Source organism: Eumetopias jubatus, unplaced genomic scaffold (genome assembly GCF_037043125.1).
Source record: "Eumetopias jubatus isolate StellerSeaLion01/CBP00866 unplaced genomic scaffold, mEumJub1_p1.0 scaffold_8, whole genome shotgun sequence".
NCBI lineage: Eukaryota > Metazoa > Chordata > Mammalia > Carnivora > Otariidae > Eumetopias > Eumetopias jubatus.
This window is the reverse complement of record NW_028274814.1, coordinates 132289094-132311821: the sequence shown is the minus strand read 5'-3', so window position 1 is coordinate 132311821 and position 22728 is coordinate 132289094. Positions and strand designations below refer to the sequence as shown.

The 22728-nt window shown below is 56.1% G+C and overlaps 1 protein-coding gene and 1 long non-coding RNA gene across 6 annotated transcripts; one reads left to right on the top strand and one right to left on the bottom strand.

Moving 5' to 3' along the window:
- Positions 1-309: 309 nt before the first annotated feature.
- PICK1 (protein interacting with PRKCA 1) lies at positions 310-20912 on the bottom strand. 5 transcript variants are annotated; one of them, XM_028115676.2, is made up of 13 exons: positions 20586-20912; positions 20329-20426; positions 19110-19221; positions 11971-12099; positions 9737-9803; positions 8528-8617; positions 6259-6312; positions 5710-5772; positions 4809-4942; positions 4311-4403; positions 3249-3299; positions 2487-2631; positions 310-2071 (listed from the first exon to the last, which is right to left on the bottom strand). In XM_028115676.2, the coding sequence occupies exons 2-13, from the start codon at positions 20367-20369 to the stop codon at positions 1800-1802; spliced, it is 1251 nt and encodes a 416-aa protein (XP_027971477.1). In that variant the 5' UTR covers positions 20370-20426; positions 20586-20912; the 3' UTR covers positions 310-1799. The 5 variants fall into 5 exon arrangements, with proteins under 5 accessions (XP_027971477.1, XP_027971478.1, XP_027971476.1 ...); XM_028115677.2 differs by having other exon boundaries at positions 20672-20912; XM_028115675.2 differs by having other exon boundaries at positions 20685-20912.
- A 171-nt stretch (positions 20913-21083) lies between these two features.
- Positions 21084-22093, top strand: LOC148163817 (uncharacterized). The gene is made up of 3 exons (XR_015768740.1): positions 21084-21277; positions 21726-21803; positions 21988-22093. It is a non-coding gene; the product is annotated as an uncharacterized LOC148163817 (long non-coding RNA).
- Positions 22094-22728: the final 635 nt, after the last annotated feature.

The window sequence follows — 22728 nt, the reverse complement described above, 5'->3', positions numbered from 1 at the left end:
GTGCAGCAGAGCCCAGGTCTCACCCTGGCTGGAAAGCCTCTGGGATCTATTCGCTCCATGTATTTATTCTCTTCCCACAAATCTGACACCTGGCACTTCCTTTGCTTCCCTCCCTCCAAATCATGAGTGTGGAAACCAGGCCCGAGAGTAGGAAGGAGCCTTCCCGCCGCAGAGCCCTGCTATTGAGCTGTCCCACCAGTACCCCCCTCTCCTCCCCACCGTTGGTCTCATTTTCCAACCAGGTCCTACGAAGGCGTGGGAGCCCTCGAAAATGCCTGGCTAACACACAGGTCTGCATCCCTGAGCCACTAGAGCAGTGACTACATTTTATTAAACACTCAGAGCAGGGACTCTGTGCCAGGTGCCGTTAGGACCTTTACAAGTGCTAACTCATCAGATACTTATAGCCCAAGGAGGTTAAGGACCACTACTGGCCACAAGCACAGACAGGGAAACTGGGGCACAGAGAGGTTAGGGAGTAGTCCAGGGTCACAGAGGCGGTGGCTGGAATCCAGCAGTGGGTTTTGGTCTGTGCCCTTGGCCTTCACGCTGGCTGTTCCTTCAGTCACAGTCCCTCTCAGCCTCTTGCCTCCTCCCCTTCTCAGGATGAGCGTATAACTCACTGTTCAAACAGGGACACTTTTGGGGTGAAAAGGGCCACCGTTCATTACACGGGGACCACAGGTGTGGTCTGTGCTGACAGGAGACACAGCCAGCCTATTTCCACCACTTTGCAAAGACGCAGAGTACCAGGGCGGCGTTGTCCACTGGCCTTCCAGGTGTGCCTAGAGTGCTGGGGGCTTCCCTGACATTCTCTCCCCGACGTGGGGCCTTGGGGCCTCCTGACCCAGCGTCTGCCCTGCCCTTCCCAACGACGGCAGAGCTACTGGCCAGAAGCCCGGGCAGAGCCAAGGTGAGGGAGGAGGTCAGAGGCCCCACAAAGCAGCAAGCCTTGGGGTCTCTGGGACCTGCCAGATTCAAGTCCAGATGCCTCTCTATCCCTGGACACTGGGTGGCCCTGAGCAAGCCACTTCTCGAGCCTCAGTGCCCCCGTCCGCACGCGGGGACAGGCGTGCCAGTTCACAGAGCTGCAGCGAGGAAGACGAGTGAGGGTATGAAGGGAATGTCGATACATCTTGTTGCCCGCCCTCCCTCAGGACCAGGGAGGCAGCAGACGGGGCGGCGAGGGGAGGAGGCGGGTCCGAGGCCACCGCAAAGAGCCCGGCTCAGTCTGGGTCTGTGTTTATTCGGTACAGGCCCAGCGCCTGGCCCTCCCCTGGGGAACGCGGCTGAGCTGGGGGACATGAATAAATAAAGGCCGCGGAGGGGCGAGTGTGGGAGGGGCTGGGCCGGCCTGGGGCGAGGTGAGGGGGTCCGCGGCCACCGGCCCCAGCCTCGGCTGTGCGCCCACGGCCCCCCACGCTGGCAGGCTCCAGGTGGGGCCGGGGCTGGTGCCCACAGGCAGCGGCTCCGGGGCTTGGGGCCACCTCCAAGCCCTCCTCCTCTCTGCGCCCCCTCTCTCCTCCCTAAGGCAGTTCCAGGGGCCAAGCTCCCCAACTGGCTGGGGAGGTGGGGGGGGAGGGGAAGGGGGGCCAGTGTCCAGGTCAGGCCGCAGGCCCTGGGCACTCTCCTGGGCTGGAGCCCGGTTCGCTGAGCCAGGACAGAGGAGCGGGGAGGCAGCGCCCCAAGCCAGCCGGCCTTTATGCGCCACCCTGTGGTGTGGCGGCGCCGCCCCGGCTTCCACCCTCTGTCCTCCCGCCCACAAGCCCCCATCCGCACCCCACGGCGGGGGGGCGCACTCAGGAGTCACACCAGCTCCCACCCCGGTCCAGGGGCCCAGCAGCCCCTTGCGCATCCCTGGGCGGCTCCCCGGCTGCCGTGTCGTCGTCGTCTTCGTCCTCGTCCTCGGCGTCGGTGAACCCGTCCTGGCCGAGGCCATAGGCCAGCGTGGTGTGGGCCAGGTCCACCTCGATGGGGAAGACGTCGGCGTCACGCAGCACTGCGTAGCAGTCGTTGTAGTACTTGGACATGGTGGACACGAAGCGCTGCAGCTGGAACACGATGTCCTGGACTGGGGCGGGAGGGCGGGCAGACAGGCACCGGTGGAGAAGACCCCACCCCCACCCCCACCCCCGCCAAGCCGGCCCGGGCCCGCCTCCTGCCCCGGCGCAGACGCGGATCTCCCAGCTCCCAGGCACGGTGGGGAGATTGCGAACCCCACTGCACCCCCAGGGCATGGGCCAGTCCCACCCCAAGCCAGGCCCCAGGAAGGGGGGCCGCTCCTGCCAGGACTTTCCATCTTGGGTCCGACTCAAAGCTCTGCACGGCGGGACCGTGTGACCTCACGGAGGCACCTTACCTCTCCGGGCCACCGTTTCCCCAGCTCTGAAATGGGGAGATGGTACCCACCCCCCAAGCGCAAGCACGGCGCAGGGCTGGGGTTGGGCAGGCCTCTCCGGCCCCCAGTGCCCACCTACTCCCCTCACCATGCTTCTGGTCCAGCAACTCAATCTTCTCCAGCACGTCTTTGCGCATCTGGGAGAAACGGGCGCGGGCCTCCTGGCGACAGCGCAGGATCAGGCGATACTCGTAGTTGCCAGTGCTCACACGGTACAGGGGCTCCCCCAGGGCCTGGGGCAGTGGGGGGCACATCAGGACCCCGGCGGGGTGGAGAGTAGGGGAGGGGGAGCCTGCTTTGGGACAGACGGCGGCGGGGGTAAGGTTGCGGAGCCCAGCTCCCAGCTCACACCCCTGCAGCACACGGCACTTTTCAAAGCTCCCACGGTCCCTCACTTCTGGGACGCCAGAAGCACTTACTCTTTGTGAAGAAAACAAAAGACCACACCCTTGCACGTTAAATAATGAACATTTAGTGCTAAGGTAGATCCTGCCATCAAAAATATTAAAAATGTAGAGGATTAAAAATGGCCTCCTAGGAGTGAGGGAAGTCAGCTTCTCCCCACAAGAGCCTCGCAAAGCCTGGGAGAGAGGTACTGCAGCAAGCTGGCCAGCACTCGGAGGCCCAGAGGGGCCCACACCTCTGGAGGTGTGGGGATGGACAGCCCCACACCTCCAGAAACAAGAGCCCAGCCAGACCCCCAAGCCTCTCCCAGGTTGGCCTGAGCCACCCGCTGCCCCTGGCAGCCCCAGGACATTCTTGGGCCTCTGTGAGACAAGCAGGGGAAGCTGTGTGCACCCCAAGACTTTCCAGCACCAGGGCCACCCCCCAATCGCCCCTGAAAACTCACGATGCAGCTGTACTCCTCGTCATCCATCTCCTTCACCTTCAGGCAGTAGGACTGTGTGGGACAGCAAGGCCACAATGTCAGAGGGGCAGTGCCTCCTGGATGCCCACCCTGATGCCCACTTCCGTCCATGCCCCACAGGACCCCAAAGCCCTGCCTGGGGGCGGCCATGCCAGGCCTCCTGGGCCCTGCGTGCCCTCAACTAGGATAGGCTGGAACCTCACTCGACTGGCCCTTGCTTGGGGAGGCCCAGGGCGAGGTGGCAGTACACAGGAGGGGGCACTCATCTGGGAGGGTGGCAAGGGCCTGAGAAACAGCCCAGCATTTGCCAAACTCAGGTCCTAAGAGATGTTCTGGGTTAAAAGGGATTCCATGATCAAAAGAGCGTAGGAAGGCCCTACAAGATTCATGTTGCACACAAGCCTGTCAAAGGCCCTGAGAAGTCCTGCATCAAAGGAGCCTTGGCTTGCTTGGTGGAGCATTTTCCCCTCAACTCTTTTGACCATCAGAATTTTTATTTCAACATAAAATGTCCAGAGGCGCCCGGGTGGCTCAGTCAGTTGGGTGTCCAACTCTTGATTTCAGCTCAGATCGTGATCTCAGGGTCGTGAGATCGAACCCCGCATCAGGCTCCACACTCAGCACAGAGTCTGCTTGAGATTCTCTCCCTCTGCCCCTCTTCCCACTCACACGCTCTTTCAATCAATCAATCACCTTAAAAAAAAAAACAAACCCACAACTCAATAATGTCCCTTGGCACCCACTTTATAACCACTGACCCATTGTAAAAGTGACCAAAAAATCCCAAGGGGTCAAAGGGGTCCAGAGTAAGGGCTCTGCCTACCCCAGGCTCCCAGAGGCTCCTCGGTGCAGTCGGGGCAGGGTCTAGGCTGTGGTCCAATTCCCCAGTACCTCCCAGGTCCCTGTCCCACATCCTCAGACATGACAGAGGTTCTAGGGCCATCCTGCCTGCCATCCTGTGGCCAACTGAGGGGAAAATCTCTAGGTGGGTTCTTTCCCCAGCATGCCAGACTCATCCCTCCCCAGGGGCTGGAGACCACTTACCAGGTACTCGAACTTCACATCCAGGTACTTCTTGATGGTGAGGCGAGTGTCTGGGATGGCTTTGTTGAGGTACGTGTTCAGGTCTGTCAGCATCTGGAAGGGAAGGAGGGAGCAGATGCTTAGTCCCCCGGGGGCAGGGATTAGGCTAGCCAGCGTGACAAAGAACGGCACTGATCCAGCAATCCTTCTAGTGGACCCAGGTGTCAGAGCCAAAGGGCACCCTCAGACAAGTCTGTCCACTCCAGGGTGAGAAGAGGATACAGCCGGGCCCAGGGCAAACCGTAACTCAGGTGCAGCCAGGGCCAGAAACCAGCCTGGAGGTCAATGCCGAGTGAGGCCAAGGAAGCAGAGTGACCAACCCACAATCAGCCACAGTGTAGGTGACCAAGCCAGAACCTACACCCACGTGTTCTGACTCCAGTCTGGGACCCTTCTGCAAGCCACACTGTCCCCTCTCTACCCTCACATGCTGACACACACACGCCCCACACAACCCACCGGCTTGATGGTTTTCAGCAGCCGGATGCCGAACTTCTCGATGCTGCGGTGGGCGTCGGCAAACTTCACGAAAGCCTCGCTCGCGGCTGGCTGGGGCTCCCGCACCCCGATGACGGAGAACACGTCCCCAAAGGCTGCAGGACAAGTCTGCCCTGAAGGCTGTCCCTACCTGACCCCTTCATGGGGAAGCCAGGGATTTGTCGGGGAGAAGCAGGGCAGGGGGCATGGCAGGCTGAAGGCCAAGGTCTATATGAAGTCTATGTCCCAAGGGAGGTGGGTCTACACCTGAAGAGAGTTGGGTCTGTACCCCCAAGGGAGCTGGGCCTACACCCAAGAGAGTAGCCCTCATTCCCCAGAATGACCAGACCATGTGGGAAGAAGGCTCAGTCAAGACTGGAGGCCAGTGTTGCGTGACGGCAGATCACTGCTCTAGGAATCTGGATGCCGGGGTCTAAGGCCAGCTCTGCCCGAAGGGGCTGGGTGACCATTTCCTCTGCCTGGGCTTCATTTTCCCAACTGTAAAATGGGGATAACTGCAGCTGCCCTGCCCAGCCAAGCAGACTTGTAGGAAAAGGGAGCACGCATAAGGAAGGCTCTATACACTGAAAGCGGCGGTAGAGATAAGATGGGGGAGGGCCCAGACAAGGGACTGGGCCCCACAGAAGACCAGCTGGTCCAGATGCTCCCTACTGGCCCCCATTATTGCTACCCCCTGGCATCTAGACAAGGCTCAGCCCGAACCTGGCCCGACATCAGATGCCGTGGCATCTGCCTGGGTGTGGCTGTGAGGAAGGCCCCAGGGAGGGCTTCGGCCACACCCTCACTGTAGGAGGGAGCACTGAGCTCAGAGGGGAGCGAGGGTCTTTCCAGGGTCACAGAGCATGTCTGGGGGCGCCCTTACCCCGGTGTGTCTGTGACAGCTCATAAAAGGCCCGGAGGAGGTTCTTGGTGTGTTCTGTCATTCCTGTGGGAGAGACCCCACCGACGGGGGATGGGGACACATGGTGGGGCCACAACGGCCGCCCAGGACACGGCCTCCAACCCCACCCTGAGGCCCTCACTCTTCCTGAGCTCGCTGGCTTTTCCCACAGCCCCGCTAGGGCTCAGCCCCAGGCCCAGCGCCACCCAAGAGCGGTCCCCATCAGACAGGAGAGCCAGGGCTCCGCGGGGCAGACGGTGAACAAGGCCTCCCATGGGCCGGCTCTCTGGGCGCTAGCTGGGTTCGGAGAGACTCCCACCGCATTCCCGTGTGCTATTACTGGAATTTTTATGGACACGTATTAGCTTCATAATCAGAAAAAGTATGTCTTAAGAGGCTTTTTTCTTAAGAATCCCTGATGGCCGCAGCCCTAGGATTTCACAGGCCAGCATTCCTGTGCCTGCTGCCACCGTGTCAGAGCAGGGCCGGGACGACCCACCCCAGCGGCCCGTGCCGGGCACGTCCGCTCACCTCGGTACAGCTCGGCGGTCCGCTCCAGTTCCTCCAGCCTCTTCACAAGCCCATCTGTGGGGGCGGGGGGGGCGGCAGTGAGTCCCGACAAGGCCGGGGTGAGGAGAGTGCCAGGGGTGGCCCAGAAGAGAGCCAGGACTGGCAGCGGACGGGCCCCAGGAAGGGGGAGCTGGCTCCTCAGCCACACTCGGGAGTGCTCTGTAGCAGCCCGGGACCCCCAAACCACAGGCAAGCTGGGGACAGGCAGGGCGGCCCTTGGGCCACTCCTGAGGTAAGTCCCCACCCAGCAGGCGGCACATCAGCGGGGCAGGAAGGTGGTGATCATTTCGGTACTGCCAAAGTCAACGGTGAGAAATGGTTGGGTCGTCCCCGAGGCCCCACGTGTGGGTGGCTCCAGATGGCCAGCCAAAGGCAGGCCCTGTCCTAGCAGGCAAGGCCCGCGTACTTCTAGCACAAACCCTGCCGACAGCCAAGGGGCAAGGCAGTCAGAGATAAGCCGGAGAGAGGGGTCGCTCTGACAGCCTCAGTGCAGGCGTGACAAGCAAATGTGACAGCTCAGGAGGGAGAACCACTCGGGGAGGGAAGACCGAGTCAGGAAGGGCCCTGAGGCAGAGATCGAGCTGGACCCGGCCTCGGCGATCATCCTCATTCGCTTCACAGAGCTTTCTCAAGCACCTTCCGTGTGCCAGGCCCCACGTCAGGCCCACAGAATGACCTTGGTGAATGAGCCCCACATCATGCCCTCGAGGCTCACAGTCCAGCAGAGGAGACGGTGGCCAGGCAATGACTGGGGTGACCATAGGCCTGTCAAGGGAGAGGTGGGGGCAGCTGCCTCCCCTCAAGGGCTCAAAATGGGAGCAAGTGGACTGCCGGGGCCGGCATTTCGGATCAGGGAGGGAGGGCCCTCCAGCAGTGAGGGGATGGGGGCCCTCCCACTGCCCCACCAGGAGCACCAGCGGCCACCACAGGGCAGGGTCGGTGCCGTGGCTTCCTCACGTGGCGGGCCCTCAGGGCAGGGCCTGGCTGCACTGAGCTCGGCTGCTGTGAGCCTGGACCCACCGCTCAAGGCTCCTTGCACACAGCTCAGTCCTTCCTTTGAATGAGCCTCTGGGGCAGGGACTGTATAAGCCGAGGGACAACTTGCCCGAAGGCACACAGCTGGGTGAGCCCTCTGACACCCCCTTCCGCCCCAGGCGGGGTTTTCTGAGTGGGAGGTGGGGAGGAGAGTGGAAGCCGAGTCTGGGCAAGGTGGCTGGGTGTCAGGCGGCCATGTGGGCTCTGGGGCAGGGGGGAGGGAGTATCGCAGGGGTCTTCAGAAGCTTGGCCCCCAGCTGGCCCCTGGCTGGCCCCCAGAGCCCTGGCCCCTGGCCAGCCTGGCAGGAAAGGAACCACGTAAGCACCGTGCTGTTGTTTTTAGCTGGGTCATGGGACATCATGACAGCTTCAATTTTAGAAACCCTATTTAAGGCTGGGGAAATTGCAAGGTTTGGGGGGAAAAACACAACAACCAGTTCTAATTTCATCTCAGCGCATGGTCACTACAGTAACAGGGATTTATAGGCACCAAGAAGCTGAAAATAGCAGCCACCACTTTTGTACACGGCTTGGAACGAGCTCAGACCCCACCCCCACGTCCCAGCCAATGCTGCCCAGTGTGCCCAGCTGAGCCGACAATACACATAGGCATTTAAATCTAGCCCCCACACATGCACAGAACTGCTATTTATAAGCTCGGGCTGCGGACGGTGGATGCAGGACCAAGTGTTTTACAGGCCACACACATGCGTGGGTGTGAACGTGTGTGTCCGTGCCCCCCACCTCCGGTCCTGGCCTGGAACCTCGGCAGCAAGGGCAGCAGCGCCACCTCCTGGAGAAAGGCAGGGGTGCAGGGAGGGGCACTGCGGGAGCAGGGAGCTGGGGCTGCACTTGAGGGCACCTCGTGGCTGCCGCGGGCTCTGTGACAGTGGCTGAGGGCAGTGGCGCAGGCACCGGCGCGGGGAGCTGGGAGGAGGCACCTCCGCGCTGGGCATCTGTCTCATCTGTGACCTGGGCCTAGAAAACCCGGGCCCGGGCATGGGGGCCGCTGGCTGCAGGATGCCTCGGCTGACTGCTATGGACGCTCTGTGGGAGGCAGAGAGGCCTCTGGGGATGCAGACGGTGACCATCGGCCCCACGGGCGGCAGGGGCCACGTCAGTTCCACGGGCGGCCGTGGTGCCCCTCAATCTGGAAGCCTGGGCCTGTGACCCCGGGCAGGAGGAAAGGACTCACCATTGCACAGGATGGCCCGGCTCAGGCCCAGGGCGTCTGCGGTCCCCGAACTCATGTTCTCTACCAGCCGATGCTTTACTTTCTTCAACACTGGGACCAGGGAAGAAAGGGACTCAGTGAGGGGAGTGTGCAGCTGGGCCATCAGGCCATCCCTGCCCCAGCTCATCTCCTCATGGCCAGTGACAGCAGGGGCTGAGGGGGCTGCACTGAGCTCTGGTGCAGGGGTGACTGTGAGGTGGGGAGAGCCCCAGTGAGGCCGCACTGGGCCCCCTGCCCTACTTGCTCTCCGTGAAGGCGGTGCTGGAAGCTGGAAGGAGGCTAATGTGTAAAGTGCCAACAGGCAAACCAGGGAGAGTCTCTTCTCCCTTCGCATCTGGAAGCCGAGCTGCCATCAGTGCAAGTGACCTCAGACCCCGGACTCAGTTACTGTACACGCGGTCGCATACGGAGTCTCTGGAAGGGGACAGGGATGGGACCCAAGGGGTTTCTACAGAGCACCTCCATCGAGGACACACTTCATCTTAGCCTCTCTCCCTAAAAACCAGGACACAGCTGTGGCCCTAGGGTAGAAGAAAAGTGTGCTGGCTCCAGAGCCAAGAGATCTGGGTGTGCATCACCAGGGGACACAGAGCCCTCTCTGGGCCTCAGGCCTTGATGTGGAATGAGGGGGCTGGTCCAGAGGACCTCAAAGCTGCAATGTCCAGCTCTGGAGCCTGAAGCTTCTACAGAACCAAAGCCCAGCCCCCCTAGCAGGAGGCAACCTGTTCCACGGAATGCTGTGAGAGTAAGAGGTGGCCCGTGACCCTCTATCCAAGGCCTGATGTCCAGCTCAGATCTCGAGCCTTCCTGGGAGCAGGTGGGCGGAAGAGGCGGCCAGGGCCACGTAGGGGCATGCGGGTGGGCATGAGGCACCACACCTCACTGTAGGCTGCCCTCCCTTTTGGAGGGGTGAAGGGCTGGCCTATAAGGGACAACCCTAGGGCAGCGAGGTCCCAGAGCAGGTGGCCCTGGGAGAGGACTGCAAGATGGGGCAGAGGAAAATCAGGGACAGATTTCTTGGGAGCAGCTGCAGGAGAGCACCCTGGGTCCTCCCAGGCCCTTGACTTGGTCAAAAGCCAGGCAACTCTTGACACACTGTCATAAAAATGCAGAACAGGGGCGCCAGGGGCCTGTGGGGCCACTGGGTGCCACTGCTCTGGCCCAGCTTACCAATGTCCAGGGACATGCCCTGCTTGGGGTCCGCCTGCAGCTTGTTGTAGTGGATAGTCACCTCTCCCTGGAAAAGAGGAGAGTTGAGAAGGAGTCTCCTGGGTCCCAAGCCCCTTCCCTGGGGAAGCCTGTCTGCCCCGAAATATGTGGTCACGAGAGAATCCTGAGACCTGGGAAGGGCCCAGACTAACCATGAATTCTGCCATGCTGGGCCAAGGGCTGTGACCGGGCCCTGCCTTGTAACTGGTTTATTCCCAGCTCCCTCCTTGTCCTACTATGTGCCGGGCCCTGGGGAACCAACAGGGACATGGACAGACATGGTCCCTGCCATCAGAGCTCACCACCTGGTGGTCTTGGGGGTCCTGTGCTCCAGGAGACCAGGTGCCCCGCTCTTCCCCACACCATGCCCCTCTCCGAGCCCTCACCACGCCGTTTGCGTGGTGGGGGGGCACTGCACCCAACTAACACGTCTGCGCACTTTCTCTGTGCCTGGTGCCAGGATGCCAAGGAGCAGGTGTGGGGCAGCCCCCAGCCCTCAGGGCCCAAGCCAGCAGGGAGGCCGATGCAAATCACTTTCTATAACTGGAAGAGAAGCGCTGCCTTCTCCTGAGAAGCCTTCCCTAACCACGGGAGGCTGCCACAGTCACTCTCATCCATGCAATCCTAAGTCCCTTGAACTTGGGAAAGAACCCATTCAAATACAACACAGGATTTCCAAAATGAGCCCTGAAGGGAAACCAAAATGACCTGATGCCGTCAGTCAGGGACAGAGGCAAAGGCTCTCTCAGGCCGCGGCGGAGTGCGCTGTGGGGACCGTGACAGACAGCAGCTGAGGGCAGTGGCACTCAGACCTGGGTGCTGGTCCAGCCGGGCGCCTAAAGCAAATCCCTTCCTCCCTCTGGGCGCCAATAAATAGGGACTATAGTCCCTGCCCACAGCCAAACACAGGAGCCGGGCGACCCCTCCATTAGTGTCATGGCTGTGCACACACATGAAGACGTCTCGTCCTTGTGGGCAACATGGGGGGCTGGCGTGGGACAGGCCTCAGAGGACAGGGCGGGGGGGCTGTGATGAGCACGGCTGTGAGGGCTGAGGAAGCAGCCACAGGGGGAATGCCCCCGCCCCCCGGTCTGTACCAGGATGAAACACCGTCCACCTGCTTCCCACGAGAGCTCCTCTGCCCGACAGGCTGCGCCGGGTCAGGAACACCCAGGCCACGTGGGGCAGAACAGGAGAATAAACGGGAGAAGGTGGAGAGGCACCTGGCCCCGGGCTAAGGCAAGAGGGACTGGCAGGGACATTGGTACCAGGTCCCTAAGACATGGAGGAGGGACAGGAGTGAGGAGAGGTCTGGAAGGATAGGGGTGAGGGAGTCAGAACGCTCGACCAAGCTCAATTTACAGTTGGGACCCTTGACTCGAAGACTTTGAGAGATCATCCAATGGCTCTGCATTGGTTTGGTTTGCTGTTTTGGTTTCCCAAGTCACTAGCAACAAAAGCTCTAAGAAATGGCAAAAGGGCTACATGCTTGCTCCGTGACCGGTCAGGATGCTGCCAGCCATTGGCAGGGGAGGGGACTTGTGCGGCGAGGCCTTGGCCCGTAGCAGCTGGGGTGGGGCGTGGGGAGCAGGGGACCGGCCGTGTATGATTGTGGTCTGCAGAATAAAAGACCTGGGGCAGGACTGAGAGCTACCCCAGACCCCAGAAGTTTCCCTGGGGGTCTGTGAGCCCAGGAGGACCCAGTGGACGGAAAGATCCTACAGGGATGAGGAAGCGGGGTGGGGGGTGGGGGGGGGAGGGCGCTCATCTTTCCCTCGTACACCTCCCAGGCCCAGCATGGCCCAACTGACATTTACTAGGTGTCTACTGACCCCAGCAGGTTCACCTTGGACTTCTAGCTTCAGCTCCAGCCCTGAGTGGGGACACACTGGCTCGCCCTGAGGCACGGTTCCCAGTCCAACAGCAACCCTGGGAGCTGAAGGGCAGGGGACGGGAAGGTGCCCACTCTCCCGCCAAGGCATGACAAGTCCTGGAGCATGAGTGGTATTTATTGACGAGATGTGGGAGACACTGAGGGAGGCTGGAGTGTGGCCCAGACTCTGGTGTACCGAGGGGGCAGTGGAGAGAGGGCCCATCCCCTTCCAGGCCTGCTGGGGCCTCTGGCAGGCTGGACGTCATCGAAGCGGCTCGGCTGCCTGTGTCCCCCTGCCACCCCCCACACACAGCAGCCTTACCTTCACCTCCTGAATCATCTTTGCCACCTCCACCTTAGTTTTGCCTTTGATCGACCGGCCATTGACACCGGTGATCTCGTCACCAGCTGCCACGGTGCCGTCGAGGGCCGCTGGGGTGTTGTCAAACACCTGGGGGTGCAAGGGGGGGCGGGGTAGACAGTCACGCCCTGCACCCCGACCAAGGCCCGGCTTGGCCCAGCCCTCACACACCCAACTGAGCGTGTGCTCCTCCAAACTCAGTTCTTTAACAGATTTTCCCCACAAGGCTGCTCTGGGCTGACTCGAAGCCCTGAAGCCCCTCTGGTCAGTTCCTGCGCCTTATCTCAGTCCCCAAAGAGCAAGGACTCCACCGTGCATGTGAGTCCCCCTCCCAGGGTGGCCCCTTCAACGGGGTCTACACTCATTGTGGCGTGAGGCTGGGTGGGCCTGTCCAAGCACAGATGCGTGAGTGCTGCTCAGGGCAGTGGGGGGAGACTGCAAACGCGTGTGCAGGGATGGACAAGAACACAAAACATCGCAGCCAGCCAAGAGCCACTGAGACAGACACCGACTTATTAGCAGTGGTCATCTGCTGTCTTTCTCTACTTTGTCTTTTTTTTTTTTAATTTATTTATTTGACAGAGACACAGGGAGAGAGGGAACACAAGCAGGGGGAGTGGGAGAGGGAGAAGCAGGCTTCCCGCCGAGCAGGGAGCCCGATGTGGGGCTCAATCCCAGGACCCTGGGATCATGACCTGAGCCGAAGGCAGACGCATAACGACTGAGCCACCCAGGCGCCCCTACTTTGTCTTCAGTTGCTAAATTTTCTACACAAAGCATGTAGAAAGAACACTTGATGTTTCACATATGTAACATTATAAGGAAGAAAGGAAAAACCCGAGAGTTTCCACTAACTTCCAGAATCACACTAAAAATACAATTATTATTTTTTAAAGACTTATTTATTTCAGAGAGAGAGCATGAGCAGGGGGAGGGGCAGAGGGAGAGGGAGAGGGAGAGAATCTCAAGCTGACTCCATGCTCAGCCCTGATGCGGGGCTCCATCCCAGGACCCTGAGATCATAACCTGAGCCGAAATCAAGAGTTGGATGCTCAACTGACTGAGCCACCCAGGCGCCCCAATATATTTTTTTTAAATGGTAAAGAAGACAATGAGAGGGTCTACCTGTCCTTGGAAGATGGACAACGGGAACCCAAGGGCCTATGGAGGGGCTTTAGGAAGAGAGATCTAATCTTCGCTGGAAATTGTCAGTGGGTCAGGAAGCAGATCTCTGGCAACAGCCACAGGTGGGTGGAAGACAAGGTGTAGAAAGTAGGGAAAGGACTCAACTCCTGGTTCCGTCGCCATCCACACAGCAGTCCATGGAAGGTGGAAGATCGAGGTGGTTTTCCCCAGAGAAGCTCCTGACTCAGGCCCAGGGACCAAGGGAGGCAAGAGAGAGGCACGGGACCGGAGAGATTTGGGTTCAGCGAGCCCTAAAGCCCCATAGCCCCAGTGGGGGCCCAGAATGCCAGCAGCCAGGCTTACGGCCCTTCCCCACGGAAACTGGAGGCCACTGCCCTGGATGGCTCCACAAGAAAGGCCCGTCTATGTACAGACACTGGCAGATCCGCGCCCCCCCCCCCAGCTCGCCTGATGCCTGACCATCCCCCAGGGAAGCCCCCCAGACATGGTCTGCACACAGATCCTCAAACACCATTAGCACATGACTGTGATGGCTCACTCAGCATGTAAACACAGGCGAAAATTACCGGGCACTTGAGAAAAGTGTCCCATAGGAAAAACACTTAAAAACAGAAAAAAGGAACCACAGGAAGCAGAAAGAAAGTAGAGCCCGTACAAAAACAAAAAGAAAACCATAATTAACATCTTCAAGATGATTAGAAAAAGAACAGGATGATGTAAAAGGATTGATTCAAAAATAGGGCGGGGGCACCTGGGTGGCTCAGTCCATTAAGTATCTGACTTCGGCTCAGGTCATGATCCCGGTGTCCTGGGATCAAGCTCCGTGTTGGGCTCCTTGCTCCGCAGGGAGTCTGCTTCTCTCTCTCCCTCTGTCCCTCCTCCCGCTCGTGCTCACTCGTGCTCACTCTCTCTCAAATAAACAAATCAAATCTTCAAAAAAAAAAAAAAGAGAGAGATCTCAGAAATGCAAATTATAACAGAAGTTTACAATGTCCAAAGAAGCTATGCAACCAAGCCAAGGAAAGCAAAAAAGACATGAACAATCGGAAAAAAAGAGAAAGAAAAATATTAGAAGATCATTTCGGGAAGCCCAGCACTAGCCAACAGGAGTCCCACAAGAGGGAACAGAAACCAGAGAGCAAGATCCCATCAAAGAGCTAATACTAGAAACTTCCAGGGCGGAGAAAGACATGAGGTTCCCCGAGGGATGTGCCCTCTGAGGCTCCAACACAACAAAGACCTGAGCCAAGAGCCATCGTCATGACCCTTCAGAAGGCCAGGGACACAAGGAAATTCCCAAGAGTCTTGAGAGACCAAGGATAAAACACATCACAGATAAAGGGTCACAAATCAGAAGAGCACCATCAGACACAACAATGTGATGGCAAAAGATAATGAAAGGACGCCAACGAATTTCCAGGTGAAAATTATTTTCAAACTCGGCATTCTTTTTTTTTTTTTTTTTGACATTCTTGAATTTGATCTGCCCAAGTGCCAACTGGAAGGACTATGAGAACAACAACAAAGACAGGATAATGGCACTTTCAGAGACACAAGCTCTCAAAAAATGTACCTCCCACGCAGCCTCTCTCAGAAAGCTACAAGAGGATGCGCTCCACCTCGATGGGGAAGTCAGCCGAGAAAGAGAGCTCCCGGCCTGCACAGTGAAGGAAACAGTCAACAAAACCGAAAGGCAACCTACGGAATGGGTGAAGATATTTGTAAATGACATAGCCGATAAAGGGCTAGTATCCAAGATCTATAAAGAACTTATCAAACTCAACACTCAAAAACCAAATAATCCAATTAAAAAATGGGCAGAAGACACGAATAGACATTTCTCCAAAGAAGACATCCAGAGGGCCAACAGATACATGAAAAGGTGCTCAACATCACTCAGCATCAGGGAAACGCAAATCAAAACTACCCTGAAATATCACCTCATACCTGTCAGGATGGCTAAAATCAACAGCACAAGAAACAACAAGTGTTGACGAGGATTCGCAGAAAAAGGAACATTTTTGCACTGTTGGTGGGAATGCTAATTGGTGCAGCCATTCTGGAAAACAGTATGGAGGTCCCTCAAAAAGTTAAATATAGAACTACCCTACAATCCAGCGACCGTACTACTGGGTATTCAGAATACAAAGAATACAAAAATGCTAATTCAAAGGGATACGTGCATCTCTATGTTTATAGCACTGTTATTTGCAATAGCAAAAATATGGAAGCAGCTCAAGTGCCCATCAGTTGATGAATGAAGATGTGATGTATATATATTTAATGGAATATTAGTCAACCATAAAAAAGAATGAAATCTTGCCGTTTGCAAAGACATGGATGGATCTAAAGAGTATAATGTGAGCAAAATAAGTCTGTCACACAAAGACAAAGACCACATGATTTCACTCATACATGGAATTTAAGAAACAAAACGAATGAGCAAAAGGAAAAAAAGAGCGACTAAGCAAGAAACAGACTTTTAACTATAGACAACAGGGGCGCCTGGGTGGCTCAGTCGGTTACGCGTCTAACTCTTGATTTCGGCTCAGGTCATGATCTCAGGGTTGTGAGACGGAGCCCTGTGTCGGGCTCTGCCCTCAGCAGGGAGTCTGCTTGAAATTCTGTCTCTCCTTCTCCCTGTCACTGCCCCCTGAGCACGCGCTCTCTCTCTCTCTCAAATAAATAAATAAATCTTAAAAAACAAACAAACAACATACAGAGGACAAACTGCTGGCCACCGGAGGGGAGGTGGGTGGGGGATGGGGGAACCAGGTGCTGGGGATTAAGGCAGGCACTTGTGAGGAGCACCAGGTGATGTGTGGAGGTGCTGAATCATTGTGTTGTACTCCTGACACTAATATTACACTGGATGTTAACTAACTGGAATCAAAATAAAAACTTAAAGAAAATAAAGGAAAGAAAGAGGGCTCCTGGAAGCGGAGTCCCACAGAGAGGGAAGAGGAGGCTGAGTGAGGACAGACCACAGCGTGGGGAGCAACGGAAAGATGGTGGCAGATGGCTGCCTGAGGAAAGGTACTGAATGTACAAGGAGAACGCAAATGGAAGAACCCCAAGAAACGACGTTAAAAAAGAAAAGATTGAGTTAAGAAAAGAGACAGAGGTTCCTCAAAAAGTAAACCACAGAAGCACTGCGTGAGCCAGCCATCCCGCTCCCGCTCCCAGGTACACGCTCCCTGAGCACGAACGCGCGTGTCAGCCCCGGAAGCTCGTGTGCGTGCTCACAGCGGCATTGGTCATAGCAGCCAAAAGGTGCAAACAACCTGAATGTCCATCAAATGAACGGATGCACACAAATGGAATATTCATCAGCCATAAAAAGAAAAATTACTGAAATATGCCACCGTTTGAATGAAATTCAGAAACATTATGCTAAGTGAAAGAAGCCAGACATGGGCGCCTGGGTGGCTCAGTTGGTTAAGCGACTGCCTTCGGCTCAGGTCATGATCCTGGAGTCCCGGGATCGAGCCCCGCATCGGGCTTCCCTGCTCAGCGGGGAGTCTGCTTCTCCCTCTGACCCTCTTCCCTCTCGTGCTATCTCTCATTCTCTCTCTCTCGAATAAATAAATAAAATCTTTAAAAAGAAAAAAAAAAAGAAAGAAAGAAGCCAGACACCAAAGGTGACATGTTAGATTCTTTTTATATTAAAATATCCAAAAAACAATCTATCTAATAACCAGATCACCAACCGATCTGACATAACCAGCACGGACACGAGTCGCAGAGTCAGAGGAGTGGTGGCCAGGGGAGGGGAGGGGGGTGACGAGTGAATACTTAAAGGGCACGGGCTGCTCTTTCTGGGGGGATGAAAACGTTCTGAAATTAGAGAGAGAGGTGATAGCTGAATTTAGCAAATGCACCAAATGCCACTGAACTTGAAAACTGCTAATTGTATGTTAAGTGAATTTCACCACAATAAAGTAATTCTTTAAAAAAGCACGACCCCCTGGGTGCCTGGGTGGCTCAGATGGTTAAGCATCTGCCTTCGGCTCAGGTCATGATCCCAGGGTCCTGGGATCGAGTCCTGCATTGGGCTCCCTGCTCCTTGGGAGCCTGCTTCTCCCTCTGCCTCTCTCTCTCTCTCTCTCTGTCTCTCTCTGTCTCTCATGAATAAATAAATAAAATCTTTAAAAATAAATAAATAAATAAAAAAGCATGACCCCGGACGATCATGAAGCTCAGGGTGCAGACCAGTGTGTTACCACCCTCCTACAACAGCAGCTCGGGAGGACGGGCTCCTTGTTCCCCTCGCTTCCTTATCCCTAGTGCCCATGGCACAGCCTGGCCTGTGGCGCTGACTCTCGGACAGCAGATTAGCCCAAACTGCACAACCACCACGCTGGGAGGATGGGGTGAGAGAAAGCAGAGTGGCTCCGGAAGACAGCGAACATTCCCATCTACCGGACTGGGAAAAGTTGACAGATATTTACAAGTGACAGATCAAGAAATAACAGGGTAAGTATCTAAGCGAGGAAAAATGGAGGCTCACACCTGAAGAAACAGCTGTAAGGGTAGAAAGTAGCGTTGCTGCTGGGATGGGGTTGGGGGAGGGGGATTGGGGGAGGGTGTTAAGAAGGGGTAGAAGAGGGGTGCCTGGGCGGCTCAGTTGGCTAAGCGTCCGACTCTTGGTTTCAGCTCAGGTCATGATCTCAGGGTCATAAGATCAAGCCCCACGTCAGGCTCTGCACTCAGTGGGGAGTCTGCTTAAGATTCTCTCTCCCTCCCCCTCTGTCCCTCCCCCGGCTCTCCCTCTCTCTCTCTAATAAACAAATCTTTAAAAAAAAAAAAAAAAAAGAAGGGGTGCAACAGTGGGTGCTATTATTTGATTGAATTCTATTATTTTGTAATCGCAGTTTGTTCTAAGCAAATCTGGTCCCCCGTGGGTGAGGAGGGGGAGGTGGCAGGGGCCACACCAGCACAAAGCAAGGGGGGCAAGCCTGGGCGAGGCCTCCCTACCACCTCCTGGGCCAGAGGAGGCCAAACTGCTCATGAAGGTGGCACCCGGAGCAGGCCAGGCCACATCCCGGGAATCTCTGTCTTCAAGGCCCAGAAGTGACTCTTTTGCAAGAACCTGAAAGACAGGAGCTTCCCATCTGCCACCAACAGCTACTGAGCTGAGCAAGTTGGAACAGGGTAGAAGCCGGGTCATGTTTATGTCTGAGGTGGCGAGCTTCCTTCCGAGCCTACACAAAAACCAGTGATTCCGACCAGCCGCAAGGTAAAGAAAACTGTCCCCACGGCTCAGAGTCACAGCTGACCGAAGTCACCAGGGCAGCTTCTACAAGAACCACAGAATTTTTCAGTGTACCATCTGGGGAAGTGAGCAACTGTCAGAAAAATAACAACATCTTCTATTTCATGTTTATTAAATGCCAGGCATTGCTTGGGGGCACTCTGTTCAATCCTCACGGTGACCATTTTACACCCTCACTTTCCAGGGGAGGAAGCTGAGACCCAAAGAGTTTAGGTAACTCGCCACTGAGCAGGGAGGCTTACATTTGAACTCAGGCCACTATCACTTCATAGACTTGGAGACTTTCCACAACACTTCACTTACCCCAGTACCCCCGGCTGAGAGTTCTGTGGATTCGACCCTATGCCAAGCATTGTACTCAGTGCTGACCGCAGTGAAAAAGCAGACTGAGATCCTGTCCTCACACTGCAGAGACTGGGAAGCAGCTAGATATAGAATCACGAATGGGCAAACCCATGATTACAGAGGGTGAGGGGGGCTGAGAAGGGAAGGAACACACTGACATGACAGAGAACGAGGGTGCACCTCCGGACAGGGGCACTCGGGAAGGCCTCTCTGAGGGGGTCAGACCTCAAGAAGAAAAGGCATCAGCTCTGCAGAGAGGAGAATGAACCTGCCCAAGCAGGGAGATGGCTCACCCTTTCCAGGACCTCACCCCCACCTCCAAAGCACCCAATACCTGGACGATATAGAGGCAAGGGCAGTACTGGGCCCCTCCTCCGATGCTGATCCCGATCAGGTTTTGAGCATCCTTCTGCAGGGTCACCTTCCCGGGCACAGTAGGGATTCCACTAGAAAGAGAAGCACACGAGGCTGAATCTCCTGGAAGAAGGATGACTGGAGGGGACAGCAAAGGGAACAGGCCCTCCAAAACCCCTGAGAGGCTCCAAGTGCAGCTCAGCTTTTTCTTTTCTCATTCGGCCAAAAGAGACAGCATCTTGCACTGGAACATGCGCAGCTCTTGGGAGTCCTGCAGACACGGGATCAGATCCCAGCTCTGCTATTTACCATCTACAGCACTTGGATAAGTCAGTCCCCTCTGTGCATCTCAGTTCCCTCATCCATAAAGTGGTGGTAGAAATGGCTTGCTACTTGATGAAAATTCTTGTAAGAAAGCACATGGAAGGCACTTAACACCAACCCAGCCCAGAGCAGGCATTCCATGAAAACAGGTCCCCCTTCCCTCTCCTTCATCCTACCTCTGAGACCTGAGTCAGACTCTGTCCTTGTCACTTTCTCGGGCACACATGCAACATCATGGCCACCTCCTCCAGGAAGCCTTCTCCTGTTCAACTCTCCATCACCCATCTCTCAATTGCTCTGCTCAATTACCTCTCAGTTTTCACTATAAACCAGCACTTATTTATATTCTGTGGTAGATATTTGCCTTTATTCACTTATTCACTCAACAAACATTTGCTAACAAGCTACTGACGGCGAGCCCCATACTAAGTGCTGAGGACACCGGCAGTGGACAGATGGAGGACAGATTTTAGGGAGGAGACTAACAATTTTTGAAAATCTGTCTCACCAATTGTCTATACTGGGAAGGAAGGCAGGTTTACAATATTCCTATTCACCTTGAAAACTTGCTCAATTGCCACCTCCTTTATGAAGGCTCCCTTGAACACCCTAGTCGAGGCAGTGCTCCATCTGCTCTCTCCTTGTAGCCAGGCCATTCTCCATTAGTGCCCATGTGGCCCTGACCTATTATCTGCTAATGTGTCCACAGCGCAGCTACAGAAGGTGAGCTCCTGGAAGGGCAGGATCCATTCCTGCTACAGTACAAGACCTAATCCCCCGCTGAGAAGCAAGGGTCTGTAGAACCGGGAAGTCTGGGGATCTGGAGGCCCTGGAGCTCGTGCATTCCTGGGACTTGCAGGGAACAAAATACTCACAGTTTATCCTCCTCGATGTCATAATCCAAGTCCGCAAACATGGTTCCGAGAGTTGAGGCGGGCTGGCTAACTGTCCAGCTCGGCAGGGGAATGGGGAACTGGATCAGGGACAGAAAAGAGCGTAGGGTTGGGGGACCCGACGTGCCTAGATGTCAACCTCCACCCCGGCGATCCGGGAGAGCCGGATCATCCCCCTTCCATCTGGACGGCGGGGAGAGTCCCCGAGGTAAGGGGGCGGGAAGGTACGGGATTCTTACTAGGTACAGGGGGTAATTCCGGGCCAGCACGGTGGGCTCAGACCCCAGAGCCCGCCCCCACGGGTCTCCAGGCCCTTGGGAGCTACCTCTGTCGCTCACCGGAAGCGTCGGTCCCACAGCCGGGTCCAGGCCAGCCTGGCACCTGAACCCACCTGCGGTTCCACCTGTCGGCGGCCGCGATTGTCGCGTCACTTCCTGTGAGACGCGGAAGTCCCGCCTTCCCCACCACCAGAGTGTTTGCCCCAGTCCTTGCAGACGACGCTTCCTCCCTGGCTCCCGGCGCTCCCAGAACCAGAAAAGGGAACGAGTATTGACGGAAGCTCGCCGTTTGCACGAAAAAGCGGAAACAGAGGAAAGGTCTGGACAGGCTGACAACGTTCAGCCCCGCCCCCTGCCCTGTGGCCGCCGCCATCTTGGTAAGGGCAGGGTTCTTCCCAGCTTCCTCTGCGGGACTCCGGGGACCACGCCGGCCGGGCGGTTGCCGTGGCAACGGAAGCATCCCTGGGCGCGGAGGTTTCCGGCGAAGTTCAGGGGAATACAAACCCTTTCACATTTTCTGCACCCCGGCCTAGGGTGCTGCATCACCGATGACGGTCTCCGAGCTTGAAGGACCCTTCGAGACTAATCCCAGTTCTGTGACCAGGAAACTAAGTGCCAGAGAAGGAAAGGGATTTTGTCCGGAGCCACCCACGGTTGGTATAAGATCTAGATCTTACCTGTACCTGAGACTCCTGCCATCTAGTGCAGCGCCCTTTTAACGTTTGCACACTTGTATTCAGTGGCTTTGTTATTAACGACAGATTGGACAAGTTACCTTCCTTTGCCTTTATGTGCCCCCTCTCGCCATATGCAAACTAAGAGCATCGAGGCGGATGCTTTCTATGGTATTTGGTGAAAGACTCCTCACACCTCATCTCTTTCTTTAGTCTTGAGGAGCAGCCTCCCGGGCCCCACGGAGGGTCACAGCTTCCTTCCAGGGGCAGCGGAGGAAGGAGAGATATAGAAGGATGATTATCTGCACATCCCACCATCCCATGGGAGCCCCACCCCACACACTCCTTAGGAAGCTAATCTGAGCCCCAGCAAACGTGCAGAATGCCAAAGTAGCAGTGACCTTCTCATGTACCCACTGTTCTGCAGTTCAGGTTACTCACAGGATTTCAAATTTCACCACGACCCTGTGAGAGGCGAATAAGGATTGCCAGCCACATTGTGCAGGTAAGGAAACTGAGGCTCAAAGAAGCAGCTTCCCCTTGTCTCACAGATAGATGGTCGGTAGCAGAGCTAGGGCTGGAACTTCCAAGCCCTGTTCAGGCCAGGATTTTAATTTTAAAAAGCAGCAGCTGGGGGGGGCCCTGGGTGTCTCAGTCGGTTAAGTGTCCGATTCTTGATTTCCACTCAGGTCATGATCTGAGGGTGGTGGAATTGAGCCCCGCCTAGGAATCAGCGGGGAGTCTGCTTGAGAAGTTTCTCTCTCCGTCTCCCTCTGCCCCCGCTCCTGTGTTTGTGTGTGCACGTGCTCTCTCTCTCAAAATAAATAAATCTTAAAAAAAAAAAAAAAAGGCAGCAGTCTTAGCTCAAGCCTATGTTCTGCCATTTTATAACTGGGTGACCTTGGGCAAGTCACTGCCTGACTCTGAGCTTCAGGTATCTGTAGACCAGGGGGAAATGATCCTCCCAGCAGTTACTTGTGAAGGTCAAGATAAAGAGAACCAGGTGTGAGTGTTTTGTAAACAATTCTCACGGCAAAGAAGCCACTCAAGCCTCCTGACTCCCCCACCCACTCTGGTCCCTCTTCTCAGGGGAGGGTCCCTCTCTTCTGCTTCATCCTCCCCATCTCCCAGGCCCCATTCTGACCCTCCTCTTCCAGGTAGTCTTACCAGGCAATCCCTGCTCACAAATCTTGCCACTTTTACTTAGTTCCAGAAACAGTTATTTGGATCATTCATTTAGAATTATGTCTGGCCTTCTGAAATCCCTTTATGGCTTCCCTGAGCCAATTCTGAGTTGATTAACTTATCCACGCTTGTACTTTGTCTAAGGAGGTTTTTTTCCCCTTTAAACTTGGGGCCTAGGACTACTAGGTATTTACCCCAAAGATACAAATATAGGGATTTGAAGGGGTACGTGCACCCCAATGTTT

Excerpts from the sequence above, each read along its gene's own strand:
- PICK1 (XM_028115676.2), bottom strand. The coding sequence starts at position 20,369 with ATGTTTGCGGACTTGGATTATGACATCGAGGAGGATAAACT. Across the intron at positions 8,618-9,736 it reads GGGCATGTCCCTGGACATTG|TGTTGAAGAAAGTAAAGCAT; the intron begins GTAAGCTGGGCC and ends CCCTGGTCCCAG. Across the intron at positions 4,943-5,709 it reads GCTGTCACAGACACACCGGG|CCTTTGGGGACGTGTTCTCC; the intron begins GTAAGGGCGCCC and ends CTTGTCCTGCAG.